General features: G+C 38.6%; 1 protein-coding gene across 3 annotated transcripts in view; it reads left to right on the top strand.

The window, feature by feature from the left end:
- The window catches only part of STXBP6 (syntaxin binding protein 6), an 86,414-nt gene that overhangs the window by 52,461 nt on the left and 14,194 nt on the right, over positions 1-19,759 (top strand). For 2 of the 3 annotated variants that reach the window (XM_086613784.1, XM_086613783.1), the window contains exons 2-3: positions 2,157-2,287; positions 4,052-4,217. The exons of the other annotated variant lie outside the window; for it this stretch is intronic. In XM_086613784.1, the coding sequence (XP_086469910.1) occupies positions 2,157-2,287; positions 4,052-4,217 (297 nt within the window). The remainder of the gene's footprint in view (positions 1-2,156; positions 2,288-4,051; positions 4,218-19,759) is intronic. 3 annotated transcript variants of the gene reach the window in all.

Genomic DNA, 19,759 nt, shown 5'->3' with positions numbered 1-19,759 from the left:
CTTACTATTCAAGTCTTGATTATTTTAAAAGCTTTCTTTAACAGCCAGCATCCAAAAGTAGAGAAAAGTGACTTTTCTAATAATACTTTCTTTGGTGGACCATATGGATAAAAGGACTTTTGCAAATAAGTTTTAAGGAGAAAAATTTTAAATGACACGCCGGCTTTAGTAGATTGTGCAGTATCACAGAATCACAGAATGTTAGGGATTGGAAGGGACCTCAAAGGATCATCTAGTCCAATCCCCCTGCCGGAGCAGGACCACCTAGATCAGAATGCGTCCAGGTGGGTTTTGAACATCTCCAGAGAAGGAGACTCCATAACCTCTCTGGGCAGCCTGTTCCAGTGTTCTGTTACCCTTACTGGGAAGAAGTTCTTCCTCACGTTTAAGCGGAACCTCCTATGTTCCAGCTTATATCCATTTCCCCTTGTCCTATCATTGGATGCCACTGAGAAGAGCCTGGCTCCATCCTCATGACAGTCAGCCTTTTTATATTTATAAACATTAATGAGGTCCCCCCTCAGTCTCCTCTTCTCCAAGCTAAAGAGACCCAGCTCCCTCAGCCTTTCCTCATACGGGAGATGCTCCACTCCCTTAATCATCTCTGTGGCCCTGCGCTGGACTCTCTCAAGCAGTTCCTTGTCCTTCTTGAACTGAGGGGCCCAGAACTGGACACAATATTCCAGATGCGGCCTCACCAGGGCAGAGTAGAGGGGGAGGAGAACCTCTCTCGACCTACTAACCGCACCCCTTCTAATACACCCCAGGATGCCATTGGCCTTCTTGGCCACAAGGGCACATTGCTGGCTCATGGTCATCCTGCTGTCCACCAGGACCCCCAGGTCCCTTTCCCCTGTGCTGCTCCCTGACAGTTCAATCCCCAACTTGTACTGGTACATGGGGTTGTTCTTACCCAAATGCAAGACTCTACCCTTGCCCTTGTTGTATTTCATTAAATTTCTCCCCGCCCAACTCTCCAGCCTGTCCAGGTCTCTCTGAATGGCAGCACAGCCTTCAGGTGTGTCAGCCACTCAATGTACATGGTTCTACAAATGTTTTCCTCACAGAAAGTGAAAATGTGTTTGGAAGTGACTTAACATACAGCAACGGATAAATAACATATAAATAAAATACAGAGTATGACTATAGAAAGTGCCTAAAACTGCTTATAAAACTTTAATAGAGGTTAAAAGTTATACTGATGAAAAGAAATTTTTTTTAGGAAAAAAGTCTTAATATAGGAAGCCAATTTTCCTGCTGTTGAAAAGTTAGCTTTAATGTACTTTTTGAAACTCTGATGCTGAGTTATCGTGCACTAATTGGAGCCTTTTATATTGCATTTTTTTCAAAAGCAGAGCTGTCTTTCATGACTGACTTTGTTTGTGGTTTTTAACATATATTTTGTTTATAACATGTAAGATCGTTCTTATTTATGGTCTTTGTTTGTGTACCTAATGTTTTTTGGAGAGTCAAGCAATCTTTAGTTCCTTAATTCTTGTATTTTCCACAGGATATTGTCTGATTTGGTGGGTTTACTTTCTCAATGCAGTAAGTGCATATACTTATGTCTGTTGACTGGAAACTAAGAATTGAATGTCATAGATGTTTGTGGTGTCACATGTTACGCAAGTGTGACCTACATGTTGTGAAAAGACTGGAGAAACCTATGTTTTTTTCAATCAATCAACCAACATGAAAGTCATTTTAATGTAACCATTTTTTTTAAAAGGTATATAAATGGACTTACGTTTACATGGACGTGTCCCTTTTTTTTTTTCCTTTTTCTTTCTTTGTGTTCTGTTGTCTAAAAGGACACAAAGAGAAAGAAATTAATAAGAGGCTGGATATGAGAAACTTCTGGGTTTTACAAGATGTTGGCAACTTAAGCTCATAATGGCTAAAATATATCAAATTTTGAGTAGTATACTGCTTGTTTAGCATCGTAACATCATTCTGACAATAAGGAATGTGCTTTTCAGTATGTTGTCCAGGAAAGGGAATGTGTTCTACTGTCAGAATCAATGACATATATTTACTTTGTGGGACATTATAGAAAATATACCAACAAACCAGCTACTGATACAGTAAACTAAAAGGCACGTTTCTGAAACATTAAGCCCATTTCAGTTGTGTTTTTTTTTCTTCTGTCTGTTCAGTGACAAACAAGAAACCAGCTCAGGCATCTATTACGAAGGTGAAGCAGTTTGAAGGCTCTACGTCTTTTGTCAGGAGAACGCAGTGGATGCTCGAGCAGCTTCGCCAGGTCAATGGTATAGACCCTAATCGGGTGAGTTTGAACAGTTCTAGAAAATGAAAACTGAGCTTTTTTGTAACTGATTTGTGAATCAGGCATTCTTTCACTATTCAAAGGGCGTCTGGAAAGATAAGATACAGGTTTAAGTGGAAATCTCAAAAAAGAACTAACTCAACAGAATATATGAAATAGATTTTTATGGGAAAGATGAGAGGAAGCCAAAGCTCATAATCATGCGAGGTTTTTTCTTCCTGTCTTTCCCTACTTTTCTTCCTACTTTCTTTGTAAAGAGAAAAATAAGAGCCTTGTTTGCCTGATCTTCAGCTATAAGCCTCTTGGGGTCCATTTTGGCATACAGCTGTGTTGATAGAGCAGTAAGTCGAAGTAAGGACAGGAGAGGTTACTGAGGTTCAAGTTTGTGAAATATTATGAACTTTGTGGTTTTTCTTAGATCCTTCTGCGTTTCTTGCCTTTTTTTGTACAAAGGATGGTGGCGTGGTTTCGTTGCCAGTGGTACATAAACACTGATTTAAACAAACAAAACACAACAAAACCAAACAAACCCTCCATGAAATAGTTCTGGAATTCCTTTTCTGTGGAATATATAGCCCACCTTGAGCTGCCTCATGACAAAGTCATACTAACATGTAATATGCTTATGAATGCAAATCTTTAGTAGTAAATTAGCAGAATTAGAAATTAGGAATGTGGCTCATACTATGTGATCACAGAGTGACTTACTGCATTCATTATACAGCCAGATACGTTTGTCACTAACCCCCTTGATTTGTTCAAAGCTGTACTCTGATCAGCCGCCTAAGCATCTCAGCAATGGTCCCCCAAATTCTGTAACTGCCCAGTACAGTCTTTTGTACAAAAAAAGAAACTCTTTGGCCACTGCCCTATGAAATGCAAGGAGTGGAATTCTGTTTTCTCTGGATAAAGACAATTAAAATGACAACGATGACAAATAGATAAGGGATGTGAGTTTTAGGCCCTTTCCCAACATCTGCTATGCAGCAGATACTCGGGATACTCTCAGATTGAAAGTCCTGTCAAGTTCTTAAGCTTAAACATGTTCTTTTCAAACTTGTCTTCCTGTGGTTCCTAGTGTCATTGATTCCAAATAGTATTTACTAGATTAGATTACAAAATAATATTTAGCAAATACTGCTAAACATATAGCAATACTTCTTGCATAAAATCCATTAATTTTGGCAGTTGATAGACGGTATAAAGATGGGCTTTGCTTTTTTTCTGAGAATGCTTTTCTGTTCATGTTATCCTGAGCCATAAGCAACGTTTTATGATAATACATTAAATACAATAACGAGGACTTGCTATTTGTTTTCTGTCTTTAGTTGAGCATCAAGAGCAGAACCACATCATCTATAATATAGTGTGAAAGTAGATTTTGTACAGAGGCACAAATCCTTGCATTATATAGAAGATATAAGCAACTATATATGTGTAGATAACAAGGATTTCTTGATTTCAACTTTTAATTTTTTTGGTCTGAAGTGTTTTTGTTTTCAGGTATTACTGTCATAGCTGAATATTCCTCATTTGAAAATACTTGCAAGAAAAAAAACTTCCTGCCTGTTTTGGTGGGTTTTTTTTGTTTGCATCCAAAAATTTGCAAAGGAAAAATGATTCCAGGATGGTCTTGATTTACATGACCCTTTTGCTTTTTCCAACATAATACCTTTTAAAAAATAATAGCTCTATATCTTTTTCCAAATAATTTATAAAACTGTAATAATAGTAGTGTGTGGTTTGTTTTTTTTTTTCTTCTAGGATTCCCCAGAATTTGATTTACTATTTGAAAATGCTTTTGACCAATGGGTAGCAAACACCGCTTCAGAAAAATGCACATTCTTTCAGGTTCTACATCACACTTGTCAACGATACCTTACAGACAAGAAGCCAGAATTTATCAACTGCCAATCCAAAATTATGGGAGGTAAGTCAATCACAGCTGGAGTACCTTGTGCGGTTGGACATGAAATGATTTGCACGTGAGTTATTCTGTTCAAATGAGCTTGCAGCCTAATTACATTTTGAAATCATGGAGCTGAATATTGTAACTTCATAGTAATAAACTTCTAGGCTTCAGCATTTCTCCATCAAGCATCACTTCACATTATTCTCTTATCTTTGCTTTCCTAGTCTTCAGTTCTAGGGACAACATCCCTTACCTCGTGAAGAGGTGTTCTCCTCCCTCTTATTAGCAACTTTGATTTCAATTTGTCTCTCTACTTTTGCTCATCCAGAAACTTTTCTGGGTGACCTGAAACATTTCCCAGTAAAAGCCTGTTCTACATTGCCATTTCCTCTCACAAGTCTGTCAAAAATTGGTTATTACTAAACTTCTCATGTTTTTTTTTGCATTTACTTTGATCTTGACAGAAATGAGTTAGTTTAGAGTTTTGTTGCCTTTCATAAATTACATATCTTAAGGTGAATTTCCAGGAATAGGCTAAAAAACATCTGGTTAGGTAAAAAAAAGCCTGTTCAATATGTGAAATTGGTATTTACAATCCACGTCTCAAGCAAGAAAAACTAGTTTTGGAGTAGGATTTTCACATATTTCACAAAGTGTTCTTTAGGAAAATAAACGAGTTTAATTGTTCCCTTAGACTAGATTTTCTGCAAATAGTCTCCTTTTTTCCTGCTCTAAACCAGAACACTTTTAAAAGCTCTTACACCTCCCAAGCTCTTACACCACCGAACTGGAGATTATTTCCATTTTAGCTGCTAACACTGAGGTTACCGCTAACTTTGCTGTCATAAGTCAGAACTATTCTGTCAATCATCCTTTTCTTTTAGTGTCTTCTCAAACTAAGAAAAAAGGCACAAAACTTTCTTGTAAACTTCCTCTCTCTTTTTTTCCCCTTCCATGTTAATACAATTTCCTTTGTTTTCTTTTTGATGTGTTGAGGAGGAGGGAGGAGCAGTTTTTGCACTGATGGGAGAAGATATTCTCTACAATTTTTTCCATTTCATATGGAAGAAACCTCATATCAAGCCTTTGTCATCTGTTTGCTAATGATGCTCACTTCCGTCCTTCCTGCTAATAAATCTGTGTTAATAATCCAGCATGTTACAGCCTCTGAAATTATTTTATTCTTTTAAGCTTGACCTGTCCAAAATTGAGTCAAATATTAACCTTTACCTCAAACAAGCGTCATCACAGTGAAGAAAAAAATTGCCACTGGGATTGATAAACTTCTGCTTGACTTTTACTTTTTTAACACATACTAGACCCCACTGTGTCCCATGAAGCATGCCTGCATTCTCTATATTACAACTTCAGAGCTAAAATGGGCTTATTCAGCTGTCCTCCCATATCAGATGATGAGTGTTTCCATGTTCCTTCCCTGTCGTTCTGAATGTGCACAGACACAGTTTGTGTGCGTACAGACTGTGGATGCAGTACAGGGCCAGGGACTAATACATCTCCACATAGGTACTGTGCTTCTGCTGTTCTTCATATTGTCAGCTTTTTCTCACTCTGGCTTACGAACTCCCTGTGTATAAGTTTTAAATTTGACAGAACATATGATAACTGTAAACCAAGTAATAGCTGATCCTAAATTCCAGTGACCTTCCATGTTTCCGCCTCATTGAGCAACAGGATGTCTACCAAAAATTGAGGGGCAGGGGCAAGAGGGGAAGTCCTCATTAGCAAATAAGCTGTATCAACTATTTTAAAAGGCAATGCAATCATATAATTAGAAATTGCCTTGTAATATGTAAGATGAAATAGCCTGTTTAAACGTCTGTTGTTCCTTTAAATGTTCAGATTGATATTCTTAATGCAATGCTAGGTTTTCTACAGTATTACTCTATCTGTACTACAATTATAAACTTTATTGGTGTGTTCATGCATACGGATAAATTCTTACTCAGTTCCAAAAGTATCATTCTAGCACCCATGTTGATATTTCTTGAAAATAATAATGAGTTATGAAAAAATAAGGTGAATTTTTTTTTTGAGTTGTGGAAACATTGTTGGTTTTGCTCTGTTGCTCAGCATCTTTCCTAATATTCTAACATACATGGGGAATATATTTCATTAATCTTCTTTTCATCATCTTCAAAAGCTTTTACTTGATTTTATATGTAAATGTATTACAATGCACTTATCTAGTTGAGACAAACTTCCTTCATTGATTAAAAATAAACGAACAATTATCATAGCAACTTTGATATATCTCCCATTTAAAGGCGGGCCTCCTTAGCAATATGTAATACTGGGAAGTTAGTTCAGTCCCTGGATTATGTTAGTTGATCTGTTACTTTGAGGCAAATGCAGTAGTTGTTAAGCGACCAGAAGCAGCACCATTCATTGGCTTTAGAAGCTGTTCTGTGAGTTGGTAGTTGACTGGCTTAGACTCTGGGGAGACACCTGCAGTCCTCGTTTGAAGCCCAAAGATGAGCCAACTATATATTAAAGCTCACTTAGTCTGAAACCTGCAGTATCAGAGGTTTTTATGGAAAATACAGTGAAAAGTGATGTCGATCTCAAATACATCCTGACTGGAAAGTGAGGTCCGAATGTAGCCAAGCAAACCAAAGAGCATATACCTGAGGATATATCTTGACATTAATTAAATTCAGTTTAGAATTTGCAGCTTGCAATTTTTTTTATTGTGGTTTTGTATTTTTTCTGCAAATTAGCCAAAGAAGTATATTCAAATAATTCTTAAACCTTAGTGCAATCAGATTATGGATAAAGCATGTCACTTCATCCTCTCTACCAAGGTAGCCTTTGTGGTTTAGCCTTTTGAACTTTCTGGGAAATGTGCGATGTAATGTTCTTTTTGGATGGTTAGTCAGTTTAAGTCCTAGTACTCTACAATGTTATTCTAATACCCTAATACATTATTACAATATATACACACATGCATGTACATGCTTATTTAATAATACAGATGTGCACATCATATACGTAATGTCTATCTTGTAACTAATGCATGTTTTCAAAAACAATGAAAACCACACCACCAAAGAACACTTCCTCTCAAGTGGAACTGAAGATGAAAGAACTTGAAGGGCTTGTTTACAAGCTTACTTATCTTATTGAGCCTTATTCCTTCCTCAAGGACAGGAGTGAAGAAAGTGAAATTCATGCTGTTTCTGTTTCTGCAGGAAGGGAAGCGCTTAAGAGCTTAGCTGTAAGTAAATACGGGTGTCCCTGTGGAACTGCAGACCCTCTTCATTGCCTTCCTCCTTTTACCCCCCACCCCCCCCACATCCCCCGACTCGCACACTCTTCCCCCTATGGGCCAGAGCCCTGCCCCTGATTTTTTTTCTCTAGAACCATTTTTACTTTATTTTTGTTTGAGTATCATGTAAGGATATAGTCTGTGGAGTTAAATAGGCTAGACTGTTTTCTGTAACTTGATTAATAACATTAGTAATTACAGCAGTCATGAGAACTGATCAAAGATGTGGGTGCTAATTCTGAGAACAAAGAACAAATTCAAATTTGGGAAGACTGTAACAAGATTCCTCCCACTAATATCTTGTACTAAATACTTCAAGTTAGTCTTTTGTTTAGTAGAGCTCTCTCCATAGCTTATATGCATATTGGATATTATTTTGGAAAGGTAAGGAAAGGCAGACTTTCGGGGGTAGAGGATTTTTTGACTGAAGAAGGAAATACTTTCAACTTTTGTGTCTTTCTAACATAAGGGTTCTGATACTGGAATATGTCTAATTTGTGTTATGTTAATTGTTATTTGGTGGTCAAGTGAATCACAGTGTATTGTTTTTTACGTTGATGATGTAAAAGCAAAATTGGAGATGCATGGTGTGCAGAAATTTTGTCATCTACAGATTGCGTTTGTTAGAAAAACTTAATTCTTGACATAACGTTATGCTGACACTGAGGATAAATTTGACTCTCATTTCTGGATAGAACCCTGTGATAAAGCATTTGAAGGTCTTCAAAGATTAATTCTGGGCCTATAAGAATAAACAGTTGCTGCCACCTTTAGATGTCTGTTAGAAATGCATAATCCTTGGAAAGGAGTAAGACCGCAGATTGAACGATGATGGTGATCTTGCGTTTGGTCTTTGTTTTGTTTTAAGCTTTGTCCTCCCTGTATGCTTTGGTTTTAACAGTCATTCTGTTGAGTTAGTTAAACTATTCTTAGAAGCCCAGAGTAATGACATCTTTGCCTCTGTAACCTTTTGTCTATAACAACTGGCTGGAGTTATTAATGGATCATTCTTTTTCTCCTCCAAAAATATATTGCCAATGTGAGAGTGGTAATGAGTACTTCTGTTTTCATAAGCTATTGACTCATCTTAGTTTAACGCGTGTGAGACCTGGTAAGCCTGTAGTGGTGTTTACCGTATTGTGCAAGATTAATGACTGACTAAAGGAGGTGAGCGAAAACTTACCGTTGGGAGTTAGGATGGGGAAAAAAAAAGATTGCTCCTCTCCCTCCTGTCAAATACTTGGTACTTGTTGGTTTCAACTCTTACCTGATAGCCGATGAAAAAAGTGTGTAATTGAACATAATTATTCTAACAGAATTATTCTATTATAATAGAATAATTGTTCTGCTCTTCACTTGTAAACTAATGCTGCTGCAAATTAGACTCGAAAGAAGGGAAAGAAAAGGATGAAGTATCTACAACATTATTTTGGCAGTGTTTTGCCATTTTGAAATTACCAATCAGATGAGTCTTAGCAATGATTCCCTACAAGAATAACAAATATTTTTGCATTCGATTAAGATATTTCTTGCCAAAGTATACCAAATACTCAGTTGCTTGCTTTAGTGAAAATCAAGGCCACTATCAGTCTAGAGACTGAAGTATTAGAAATAAATTTTTTGCTGCCAAATTCAGGTTGTTTTGCTTTAACCTAGCTGTCAACTAAATGCCACACAGCTGCTCGCTCACCCTCCCCAACCCCTGGGGAAGTGGGTAAGAGAATTACAGGGCAAAAGGGAAGACTTGTGGATTGAGATAAGTACAAGTTAATAACAACAGTAATACAAAATTTAAAGTAATAATGATAAAATAATAATATTTTATATATATATATATATATAATGCAACCACGTGGTTCACAGTATCATTGCTCACCACCCGGTGATCAAATCCTTGCTTGTCCCAGCAAACAATCCCAAAATGGATAAGTCCTGATACTGCAATTCTGGACGAGTGAGAGAACTAAAAAGAAGGAGATGGAGAACTCCAAGAGTCCAAGAGAGACCTCTCAGAAGAAGAGTCCCCAGACTTCCCGATCAACCCTCATATATATACTGGATATGACATTGCATGATATGGAATACTCCATTGGCCAATTTGGCCCTCAATCCTAAATCTAAATTCAAATCATAAGTTAGAAGTTGTGGGCCCTTTGTCCCAGCTGTGCTCTCCCTCAGCCTGTTGTGCTCCTGCACACTGGCAAAAACATGAGAAGATGAAAAGTCCTTGATATTTCAGTACCAATTATAAACACCAGTGTGCTATCAATATTCTTCTCATAACAAATCCCATACTAAATCCAAAACACAGAGCTCTTCTACCTGCTAAAAAGAAAAAACTAACTCTGTCTCAGTCAAAACAAGGACACAGGTGCTTGCTTTTATGCCCTGCATATTCATGTCAAGCTTAATTCTGCTTTATCATTTTTTTTATTTAACTGGATGGATTTTAGTTATCTTAAGCCTAGAAGCCATGTGTTGAGATCAGAATGGATAAGAATAGTTGAGTGCTAGTTCCATAGAAATATTGCATATAATCAGAGCTCTAAATTAACTTTCTAAAATGGGAAATCTTGAGCAAAAAAGTACATTACATTCTTGTAAAATCTGTAGTGGTATATAAAATGAGAAGGAACACTTATCATTAGAAAGGTTGATTTCTTTTTGATCTGTGTAACTCTGAGATGAGATAATATAGAAAGCATTAAGCAATATATTTTCTTGCCTTTTCTGAAGAATGAAGGTCTAAGTCAGGTATTATCTTCATGACGCAGAATATTACTGTTTGTCATAGAAATGAGAAACTTTTTTTGTGTCAGATTATCAGCTTTTGGTGTTTACAGAGCCAGAATGGAGTTCTGTCCTTTTGTAGTAGTTACTGATTCTAGGTGGTTAGACTTCCATTACGTACAAATATTAGTCAGTACTGAAAATATTACTAAGTTAGATTACTATGGATTGATATAAATGTATTAGGTTAGAGTTTAAAGTTTTCAAGTGTAGATAAATTTCTCAGTTTGGAAGAGGGTAAAGGTTGTGGTAATATAAAATTGATCCTCATTAGATATTTACTTAATTTTTAGCTTATCCACAATATACGGTAATATCCTGTCCTGGCATCAATGCCGGTATTAAAAAACATCAACAGGAGAAGTACGTTTGAAACAGAGAAGATAAGTTTTTTCTGAAAGACATTTGGGACCTGTCAGTTTGACTCTTAATCTTTGTGCTATATATTCTTCAGACTTTGATTTCTAATTTCTGTAATTTTGACTAAACTTTAAACTTCAGTATAGTATTTTGGAGGCAGGAAAGCAGAGACATCAAAACTATATGGTGATGCTGAGCCCTAGAAGAAACCAAAGCGTGCGAATGTAATTGGCTTGAAAAATTGTAGATAATATCTTACCCTTCTTTTTAATGGAACATTTATTAGCACTAAAAGATAAAAACATTAAAGGCAGAAAGGAAATAAAAAACCACTTAGCTTATGAAAATCCTTGCTTTAATGTGCTGCCTATGTAAAAACATTTAAAATATTAGCTATGTAAATATATGAATATAATCGTAATTTTTTTGATAAGCAAGGATTGGATGTAAGCTATTATGCTCTTGTTTTTCTGATCATCAAGCAAACTAGTAATTATTGAGGCTTAGGGAGTGACTTCATTGTGTAGTTGCTCCAGTTTGCCTGTTGCAGTATTACATCCTTTTGAGAAGGTGGTAATGCATACGGCTAGACAGACCACTAGACTGAACCTCTGTGGCAGTTCTATTTACTTCTGTATAAATAAAATGCAGTTGGTTTATAATGCAGTTCTGAACTGCTGTCATATCTGTAGAGCGTTCCAGCACCTTTGAGCCATACGCTTGTGTGTGTTTTGTTTCACTGTGTGTCTGTGCCTTGGTAAATATTTTCCTATGAAATTGCATTAAAACTGAATGTATTGTTTATTGTGGTTTGCAACTTACTGTACTGTTGGTTTTGGTGCATTAGAGTTCTGCTTGAGAAGTGCTTTTGTGGAAGAAAGTGAACAGCCTGTAAAAGCAAACTTAATAGAGAAGTCAGTTTCTGCATACATCAGTCATGCCATGAATCCAATTCCAGGAGAAAGCACAGTGTTACAGTGCTACCTACGATGAGAGAAAGCGTACGTAGGTCCCATGTTGCATTACAGTGCATTACAGTTAGGATTCCTTTTCATGGATTAGCAGTATTGGCTTAACATAAACATTAAGAAATAGAACACCATGTAGTCTTGATGATGGCTTAGACCGAAGTGTTGGGTTTTTTGCTGTTCATAATTACCTCTCTTACAAAAGGATTGTTTCAGAATGCCCGCTGTGGCGTGATAGTCATTTTGTAGGGATATAATTTGTAGATTTTCTGTCTTTCTATCTCTTCATCGAGATGCATCCCGATGAAGAACAAGTTGGGCAAAAAGACCAGGAAGCCCGCGTGGATGAGCAAGGAGCTCCTGGACCAACTGAAAATGAAGAGGATAGCCTATAGAGGGTGGAAGCGGAGACAGATAGCCTGGGAGGAATACAGAGAAGCTGTACGAGTGACCAGGGATCAGGTGAGGAAGGCTAAAGCCCTGAAGGAATTAAATTTGGCAAGGGATATAAAAAGCAATAAGAAAAGCTTCTATAGGTATGTAGGGGACAAAAGGAAGTCCAAGGAGAACGTAGGCCCCCTCCGGAAGGATACTGGTGCTCTGGTTACCCGGGACATAGAGAAGGCTGAGGTACTCAATGACTTTTTCGCCTCAGTTTTCACTGATAAAGCCTCTTGTCTTACTGCCCAAGCTGTGGAAAGAACTAGCAGGGACTGTGAGGATGAACCGCCGCCCACTGTACTTGAAGAGCAGGTTCGGGAACATCTGAGGAACTTGAAGGTGCACAAGTCCATGGGACCTGATGAGATCCATCCGCGGGTCCTGAAGGAACTGGCGGATGAAGTTGCCAAGCCACTGGCCATTGTATTTGAGAAGTCGTGGCGGTCTGGCGAGGTCCCCGATGACTGGAAGAGAGGGAACATAACCCCCATTTTTAAAAAGGGGAACAAGGAGGACCCGGGCAACTACAGGCCGGTCAGCCTCACCTCTGTGCCTGGCAAGGTCATGGAGCAGATTCTCCTGGGAACCATGCTAAGGCACATGGAGAGCAAGGAGGTGGTGGGTGACAGCCAACATGGCTTCACCAAAGGCAGATCGTGCCTGACCAATTTGGTGGCCTTTTACGATGGGGTGACAGCATCGGTGGACAAGGGTCGACCAACGGATGTCATCTACCTGGACTTGTGCAAAGCTTTTGACACTGTCCCACACGACATTCTTCTCTCTAAGCTAGAGAGGCATGGGTTTGATGGATGGACCACTCGGTGGATAAGGAATTGGCTCAATGGCCGCACTCAGAGAGTAGTGGTCAACGGCTCGATGTCCAAGTGGAGACCGGTCACGAGTGGCGTCCCTCAGGGGTCCGTGTTGGGCCCGGCCCTCTTCAACATCTTTGTTGGTGACGTGGACAGTGGCATGGAGTGCACCCTCAGCAAGTTCGCCGATGACACCAAGCTGTGTGGTGCTGTTGACACGCTGGAAGGGAGGGATGCCATCCAGAGGGACCTCGACAGGCTGGAGAGGTGGGCCCGTACCAACCTCATGAAGTTCAACCAGGCCAAATGCAAGGTCCTACATCTGGGTCGTGGCAATCCCAGGCACAAATACAGACTGGGCGGAGAATGGATCGAGAGCAGCCGTGAGGAGAAGGACTTGGGAGTACTGATGGACGAGAAGCTCAATATGAGCCGGCAATGTGCTCTTGCGGCCCAGAAGGCCAACCGCGTCCTGGGCTGCATCAAGAGGAGCGTGGCCAGCAGGTCGAGAGAGGTGATTCTTCCCCTCTACTCTGCCCTCGTGAGACCTCACCTGGAGTACTGCGTCCAGTTCTGGAGCCTCCAACATAAGAAGGACATGGACCAGTTGGAGAGGGTCCAGAGGAGGGCCATGAAGATGATAAGAGGGCTGGAGCACCTTTTCTATGAGGACAGGCTGAAAGAGTTGGGGCTGTTCAGCCTGGAGAAGAGGAGGCTCCGGGGTGACCTTATAGTGGTCTTCCAGTACCTCAAGGGGGCCTACAGGAAAGATGGGGAGAGGCTGTTCAGGAGGGCCAGTTGTGATAAGACAAGGGGTAATGGTTTTAAAATAGAGGGAGGTAGATTCGGATTGGATATTAGGAAAAAATTTTTTACCATGAGAGTTGTAGAACACTGGAACAGGTTGCCCAGAGAGGTGGTGGATGCTCCATCCCTGGAGACGTTCAAGGCCAGGTTGGACGAGGCCCTGAGCAACCTGATCTAGTTGGAGATATCCCTGTTCCTTGCAGGGGGGTTGGACTAGATGACCTTTGAAGGTCCCTTCCAGCCCTAACCATTCTATGATTCTATGATTCTATGATTCACAGTATTTAAACTCGCTTATAAAATGCAAAAGAGATTAGATTTACATCACCTTCCCTCACCGCAGACTTTAATGCATTGTATTACATCTGTGTAGCTGTAGAACATCTTGAGAGGACAAGAGGCTTGGTATTGATACCACTGCTTTGATTCCCAGAAGTGGAATCAAATCTGAAATGACTTAACTTTCCCATTATTGAAGGTTAGAAGCTGGTCCAAGGTACTGAAAGACCAATTATACTGGCTAATCATGATAGATCCTGTGCTGCTATCAGGCCACAAACAAATTGTGTAAAGACATTTGTCTCATCTCTACATTCTGTTAGAAATTTTTCTTCATTAAAATAATACCTAATTGATGGATCTATGTACTATTTTCTATTCTCTTTTCACTGCTGGACTACAAACAAGATGTAACATCAAATGATTTCTTTCCCTCTTTGCTTTTATCTGTATTTTTAATACCTTGACTGGTTGCTGTTTCTGTTTAACCAGTACATACCCTCAGTATGCACACCTATCTAAACAACATTCTTTTTTCTATTTCCTTCTCCTCTCCTTCTCTCCTCTAAAGGACTAGTGCTGAAATTATGTTTTAAAGCCAGTTATGGATTTGGACAGGAAAGTACAAAAGGTAAAGTTCTCTCAAGTGTTGACTTAAGCTTGCAGTCAGGAAAGTCATTGCTATTCTGACCTGGATGGATTTTTAGTAGCATGTCCTTCTGCTGAATTAAGGTCAGTAGTATCTTTCAGACTTCTCTTACCCCACTTCAGGAACCATAGCAGACTGCTCTTCAGTCACTGTGAACTTCAGCTCTAAGTTATTTAGAATCGTAGAATGGTTTAGGTTGGAAGGGACCTTAAAGATCATCTAGTTCCAGCCCCTCTGCCAGGGGCAGGAACGGGCAGGGACACCTTCCACTAGATCGGATTGATGTTGAGCACCTGAATACTGTGATTGTTCTGCATGGTTCATGCTTGATGGTGGTGCAAAAGTGAAGAAACTGTTCCTTCAGTGTCTCATTTAGAACATTTCTGCAAAGCTGTGATTAAAAAAGCTCATGCAGACAAGTTGAGCATAACTTTACTAGTAAGCAGAATACTGTCAGTACTCTAGTTATAGCAGTGTTGAACTCAGAGCGTTTACTCACGTCCTCAAGGTGGACCTTGCAGCCTGTTCTGAGCTTTGTGCAGCTGTGACGATGTTACTTGCAAGACCCGGGTTAGCTAGCAGTCCAGATGTGATACGGCTACATGGGCTGCAGTCAGTGCAGGAATCTGGAATATGGAAACATTCTTCAGTTAGTCAATCCAGAAAAAGTATATAGCTTTCTTCTTTAGCTTTCTTTCCAGTAAATAGTTTAAACCCAGGGCTAAAACAAAAAGTGGGATGTTTCCCACTAGACTGATTATTCTATTATAATAGATAATATAATAATACTATTATTTTATCTTAATTTGGGTGGAACTTAAAGATACCTTGCAAATCTAAAGAGCTGACATGGCTAATGAGAGCAGAGGAAGAAACTAATCTCAGTTGTCAATTAAGCTCATCTTGTTTTGTTGTTCGCTGATAGAGGTTTTGCAGCTGAACAGTTAGGATTATCGTTTTGCCTCCTACATTCTTTATAATCAGTAAGACCTTTTTAAAAGTATAATGTTATTATTCGCAAGGTATTTTTTGTTATTGTTAGAAATAACTTGGAAGCATCTTTTTAACTCCCAGGATGTAGATATTACTTAACTAGCAGCAGGAATAAAATATACTGTTTTCTCTTGAGAGAGCTGAGATATGTTAAACGTGACTCTTTTTTTGCCTTAACAGTAGAAGATTACAGATATATAAAAAGAAATTATATGAAGGTGTAAATAACAGATTCGAAAGTGATGAAGTGACAAACTATGGCTATATTAGAACGTGTTGTTACACTATAAAATATTCTAAATTACTAGAATTAATGTTATAGGTTTCATTTCAGATGTTGCAAATCAGGAAGACTGAAAAGTACGGAATCATCTTTTAAGAGATTTATAGAGGTTTAAAGAGTGCTTATAATCCACTGTTTATTTTTTCTTTTTTCGTTCTGTTTTATGTGCTTTGGACAAAATACTAAACTCCATAGCTTTTTAATCTAAAAGTGTTTCCACTTCGAAATAATGTGCAATATTTGCCTGCATGTAGAAAAATTCACGGCTCTTCTTGGCCACTATTGGCGTTAATGAGTATTAAAACATTCATTTGTGTCAGAAGAAATTGCTTCCTCCACATCAAAACAGGGGAAACAGTCTTAATTGACATCACTTCTTCCTCTGAAACCTGTGTTACTCTCCTGAGCAGAATCGGGTTTTTACAAAGGTGGAACATTCATCAGTGGCTTGAAAGTACAGTGTCTCTTAGTGTTGCAAGATCAGTACAGGCTAAACTAAGTGCAGAATATGTACCACATATCTCGACAGTTACCAGACTTTGGTAACGAATACTTCTTCTGAAGGTCTTAAACTTTCCAGATTAAGGTGCAAAGACTTAGAGAAGTGTTTTGTTTAAATTTGAAGAAGGTGGAAGTCTGTGGAAATCCTCCTGTTCAGGCTGTTAGGTGACTTCTAGATTTTAAGGCTCAAATTTAAGTTAGGAAGGACATTATCCTTGAAAGATAAATTGAGAAATTGATGTTCAGATTTAAATCTGCAGCTTCAAGTATTTCAAAGTTATAATTAAATTAATAAATCCAGAAAAGATACTACTTTCTATGAATGTTTGGTCTTTTAGATCACTTAGTCATCGTTCCTGGCTGATAATTAAAATATTGAAATTATCTAGAAAACGCTCTATTGATGTGATATGGGAATTCATTAAGTTGTAAGAGGGAATTATAGGATTAGAATCACAGAAGTACTATTTATGTAATCTGCTTAATAACTCGAGCTGTTTAATAAAGCTTTTAGGTGGCTATTTAAGAGGGTTCAGATACCTCATCTATTTGGTTCTTTTTAGCAGCATTTTCCTCTTTTATTCAAAAAAGCTCCTAAATGAGGCTGTCAGCACCAATACATGTGAATGTCACTTGACAGGGATGTGAAAGGGATGAAAAAGGAGGGGAAGTATGTGTTCATTCTGTCGACCTTTATGATCAGCTGTTCTGTTAGAGTAGTGATGGAAAGCCTTGGTCTAATGGTAGTCTAGAAACTGTAACTCTGGTAATTATGATTTTAACAAAATGAGTATGCTCAGTAAGGAGAGGCAGACTATAGAAGTGTGAAGTTTCACCATCAGTTGGAACTTCATCAGCCTTAAATATTTTGATTTTGAAATACCCGAGCTTCCTGAGTTAGAAGCCTAGAGTTCATTTAGTCCTTTATGACTGTTGTGTTTGTGGTGGGTCATTCCAGAACGCAGCTGTTCCTTGTTGGGAACAGTTTCTGTGACAGTTTTAGTGGAGGAAGAGATTTGCATTCATGTCTTCAGTGCTGTGTTGTGGGAATGAACAACTGCTATTTTTTTTTTTTAATGGCATAATTCTTTCTCCTAACAAAATTTATTGGTTTGATTGCTGAATCTGACTAATATGTGGGACTTTTAGACTCAAGAAACTTGTAACTTCCTCTTTCCCCTTTTCCTTGAAAAAAAAATCCCTTTCTAGGTGGTCGAATTCCCATCTGAATAAATGCCATGTAAAGAACTTGAGCTTCCTGTGATTGCTTTCTTCTTTCTGAAGTGTTGTTTTCAGTGTTTAAGTACAGTTTGGAGGGTGGAGGAGGAGGTGGCTTTTGTGAAGTGCTCTCTAAAGGAGTGACTAATCAGATGCAAGCTACGTTCAGGTTGGCAGTAGCTGATCAAAACAGATTGGAGAAAAATGCACAATTACCAGAGAAAACATTCAGACATAAACATAGTCATACCAGACCTGGGTGACTGAGATGTTGCTAAAAGATTGCCCTTACATGTATAACTCCTGGGTTACCAGATCACATTCTCCCTGAGGGCAGCTGCTCTTGCACAGCCAGTCAGTGTTAGGCCAGGCACTGCATTTTTCGTTTGATGTGTTCAAACCATTGCTCTTGACTGACTCCATCCTGACCTTGACCAGTTCTCACTCAATCTTCTTCATTCTTACTCATGAGCTACAACTATATTTCAGCTTATGTGATAACAGAAGTTGATGATTTTGAATATGCTACTTAAAACAGTCTTTTTGTAAATATAGAGATTGAGTTGGTAGCAAACATGGAATTTTCAAAGCCACCTACCTGATTTAAAAATACGAATCTGTTGACGAATACACTGTGTTCCACACCTCCATTGTAGCACTTCAGTGTATTATATTTCTCAGTAATAATTAACACCACTTAATCAGAAGATCAATCAATAGTATTGACACTGTGACTGTAAGCAGTACTTTTGTTTAGGAAAGTCCTGTGTTTTATCTTCAGAGCATGTTGCTACCTGATTCTCCCACCCACTCTAAAAGAAATGTCAATACTTTGGTGAATTGAATTTGAAGCAAAACAAAACAACGACAAAGAAAATACATCTGGAGATGTGCAAACCCTTTGGATTGTCTTGACAGGGAAAAGATAAATTAGGCTTTGTATTCGTTTTGGCTGGGATGGAGCACGTTGTCTTTATAGCAGCCACTATAGTGCTGTGTTTTAGATTTGTGACCAAACTGTTGTTAACACACCAGTGTTTTAGGTGAGAAGTGCTTACACAGTGTCAAGGCCTTCTCAGTTTCTCATTCTGCCTGCCCCCAGCGTGTAGACTGAGAGGGAACACAACTGACAAAGCTGGCCCAAATTGACCAAGGAGGTGCTCTATGCCATGTAACAGCATGCTCAGCAATAAGAACTGCGGGGGTGTTTTCCCAAGGTGGCCGTTGCTCAGGGACTGACTGGGCATTGGGCTGCTGGTTGCGAGTGATTTTTTTTTTTTTTTTTTTGTATCACTTGTTTTTTGTTGGGTTGGGGTTTTTTCCCCCCTTTTCCCTTACATCTCAACTTTTGACTTTTCTCACTTCTGCCCCTCTGATTCTCTTCTCCCATCGAACTGGGTAGGAGTAAGCAAGCAGCTGGATGGGAGCTTACCTGCCAACCAGGGTCAACCCACCACAGGCTTTCATTCAAAATAGATTTTTTTTTTTTTTCCATATTACATATAACTTTTTATACTAGTTACTGTCTTTTTGTCTTATATGAAATCTGTTTCCTCTTTCTGAATGTTCCTTACGGAAACATATTCTGATTTTGAATAGAATTTGATTGGATATTTCAGCTTATGGTCATGTAGAAATGTAGGAGACACAGGATTTCGCCTGTGGGCTGAAAGGTTTCAATGAAAAAAACACATACTTTTTCTTTATAGAATGACATCAATGTCAGTAAAAATCCACATGGAAGTTATCCCATTTCCAGTGATTTTTACCAGTCAGCTGATCAAAAGCAGCAAAGTTCACAAGCTTTTTCAGTATTCACAACTTTCATAGCTCTTCACTTGTGGCCCCAGTGGAACTGCATTTAAGATAAATGTCTAAATTTGGCATCTCATTCTCAAGCAGAAGCTTGCCATGGTGCGTAGCTGCTGTTCCTTGTTTTAATTGCACATTCTGCTCCTTGACAGATCAGCTGTAATAATGGCATTGCTCGAGATCGTGTAAAATTCCAGAACTTTTCCAGAGGAAGCCTCTTTAACTCGTAGTTGTCGTAATGGGCAAATATCAATTGCTCAGTAAGATTTTTAGACTTTATTGGTTTTATAATCTCCAAGAAAGTTACCCTTATTAGAGAACAAATTAGACTGTCTTCCTGCAAGGTTTTTGAATTTGG

Source organism: Tauraco erythrolophus, chromosome 6, assembly GCF_009769465.1.
Source record: "Tauraco erythrolophus isolate bTauEry1 chromosome 6, bTauEry1.pri, whole genome shotgun sequence".
Lineage (NCBI taxonomy): Eukaryota > Metazoa > Chordata > Aves > Musophagiformes > Musophagidae > Tauraco > Tauraco erythrolophus.
This window is presented reverse-complemented; position numbering and strand designations above follow the sequence as displayed.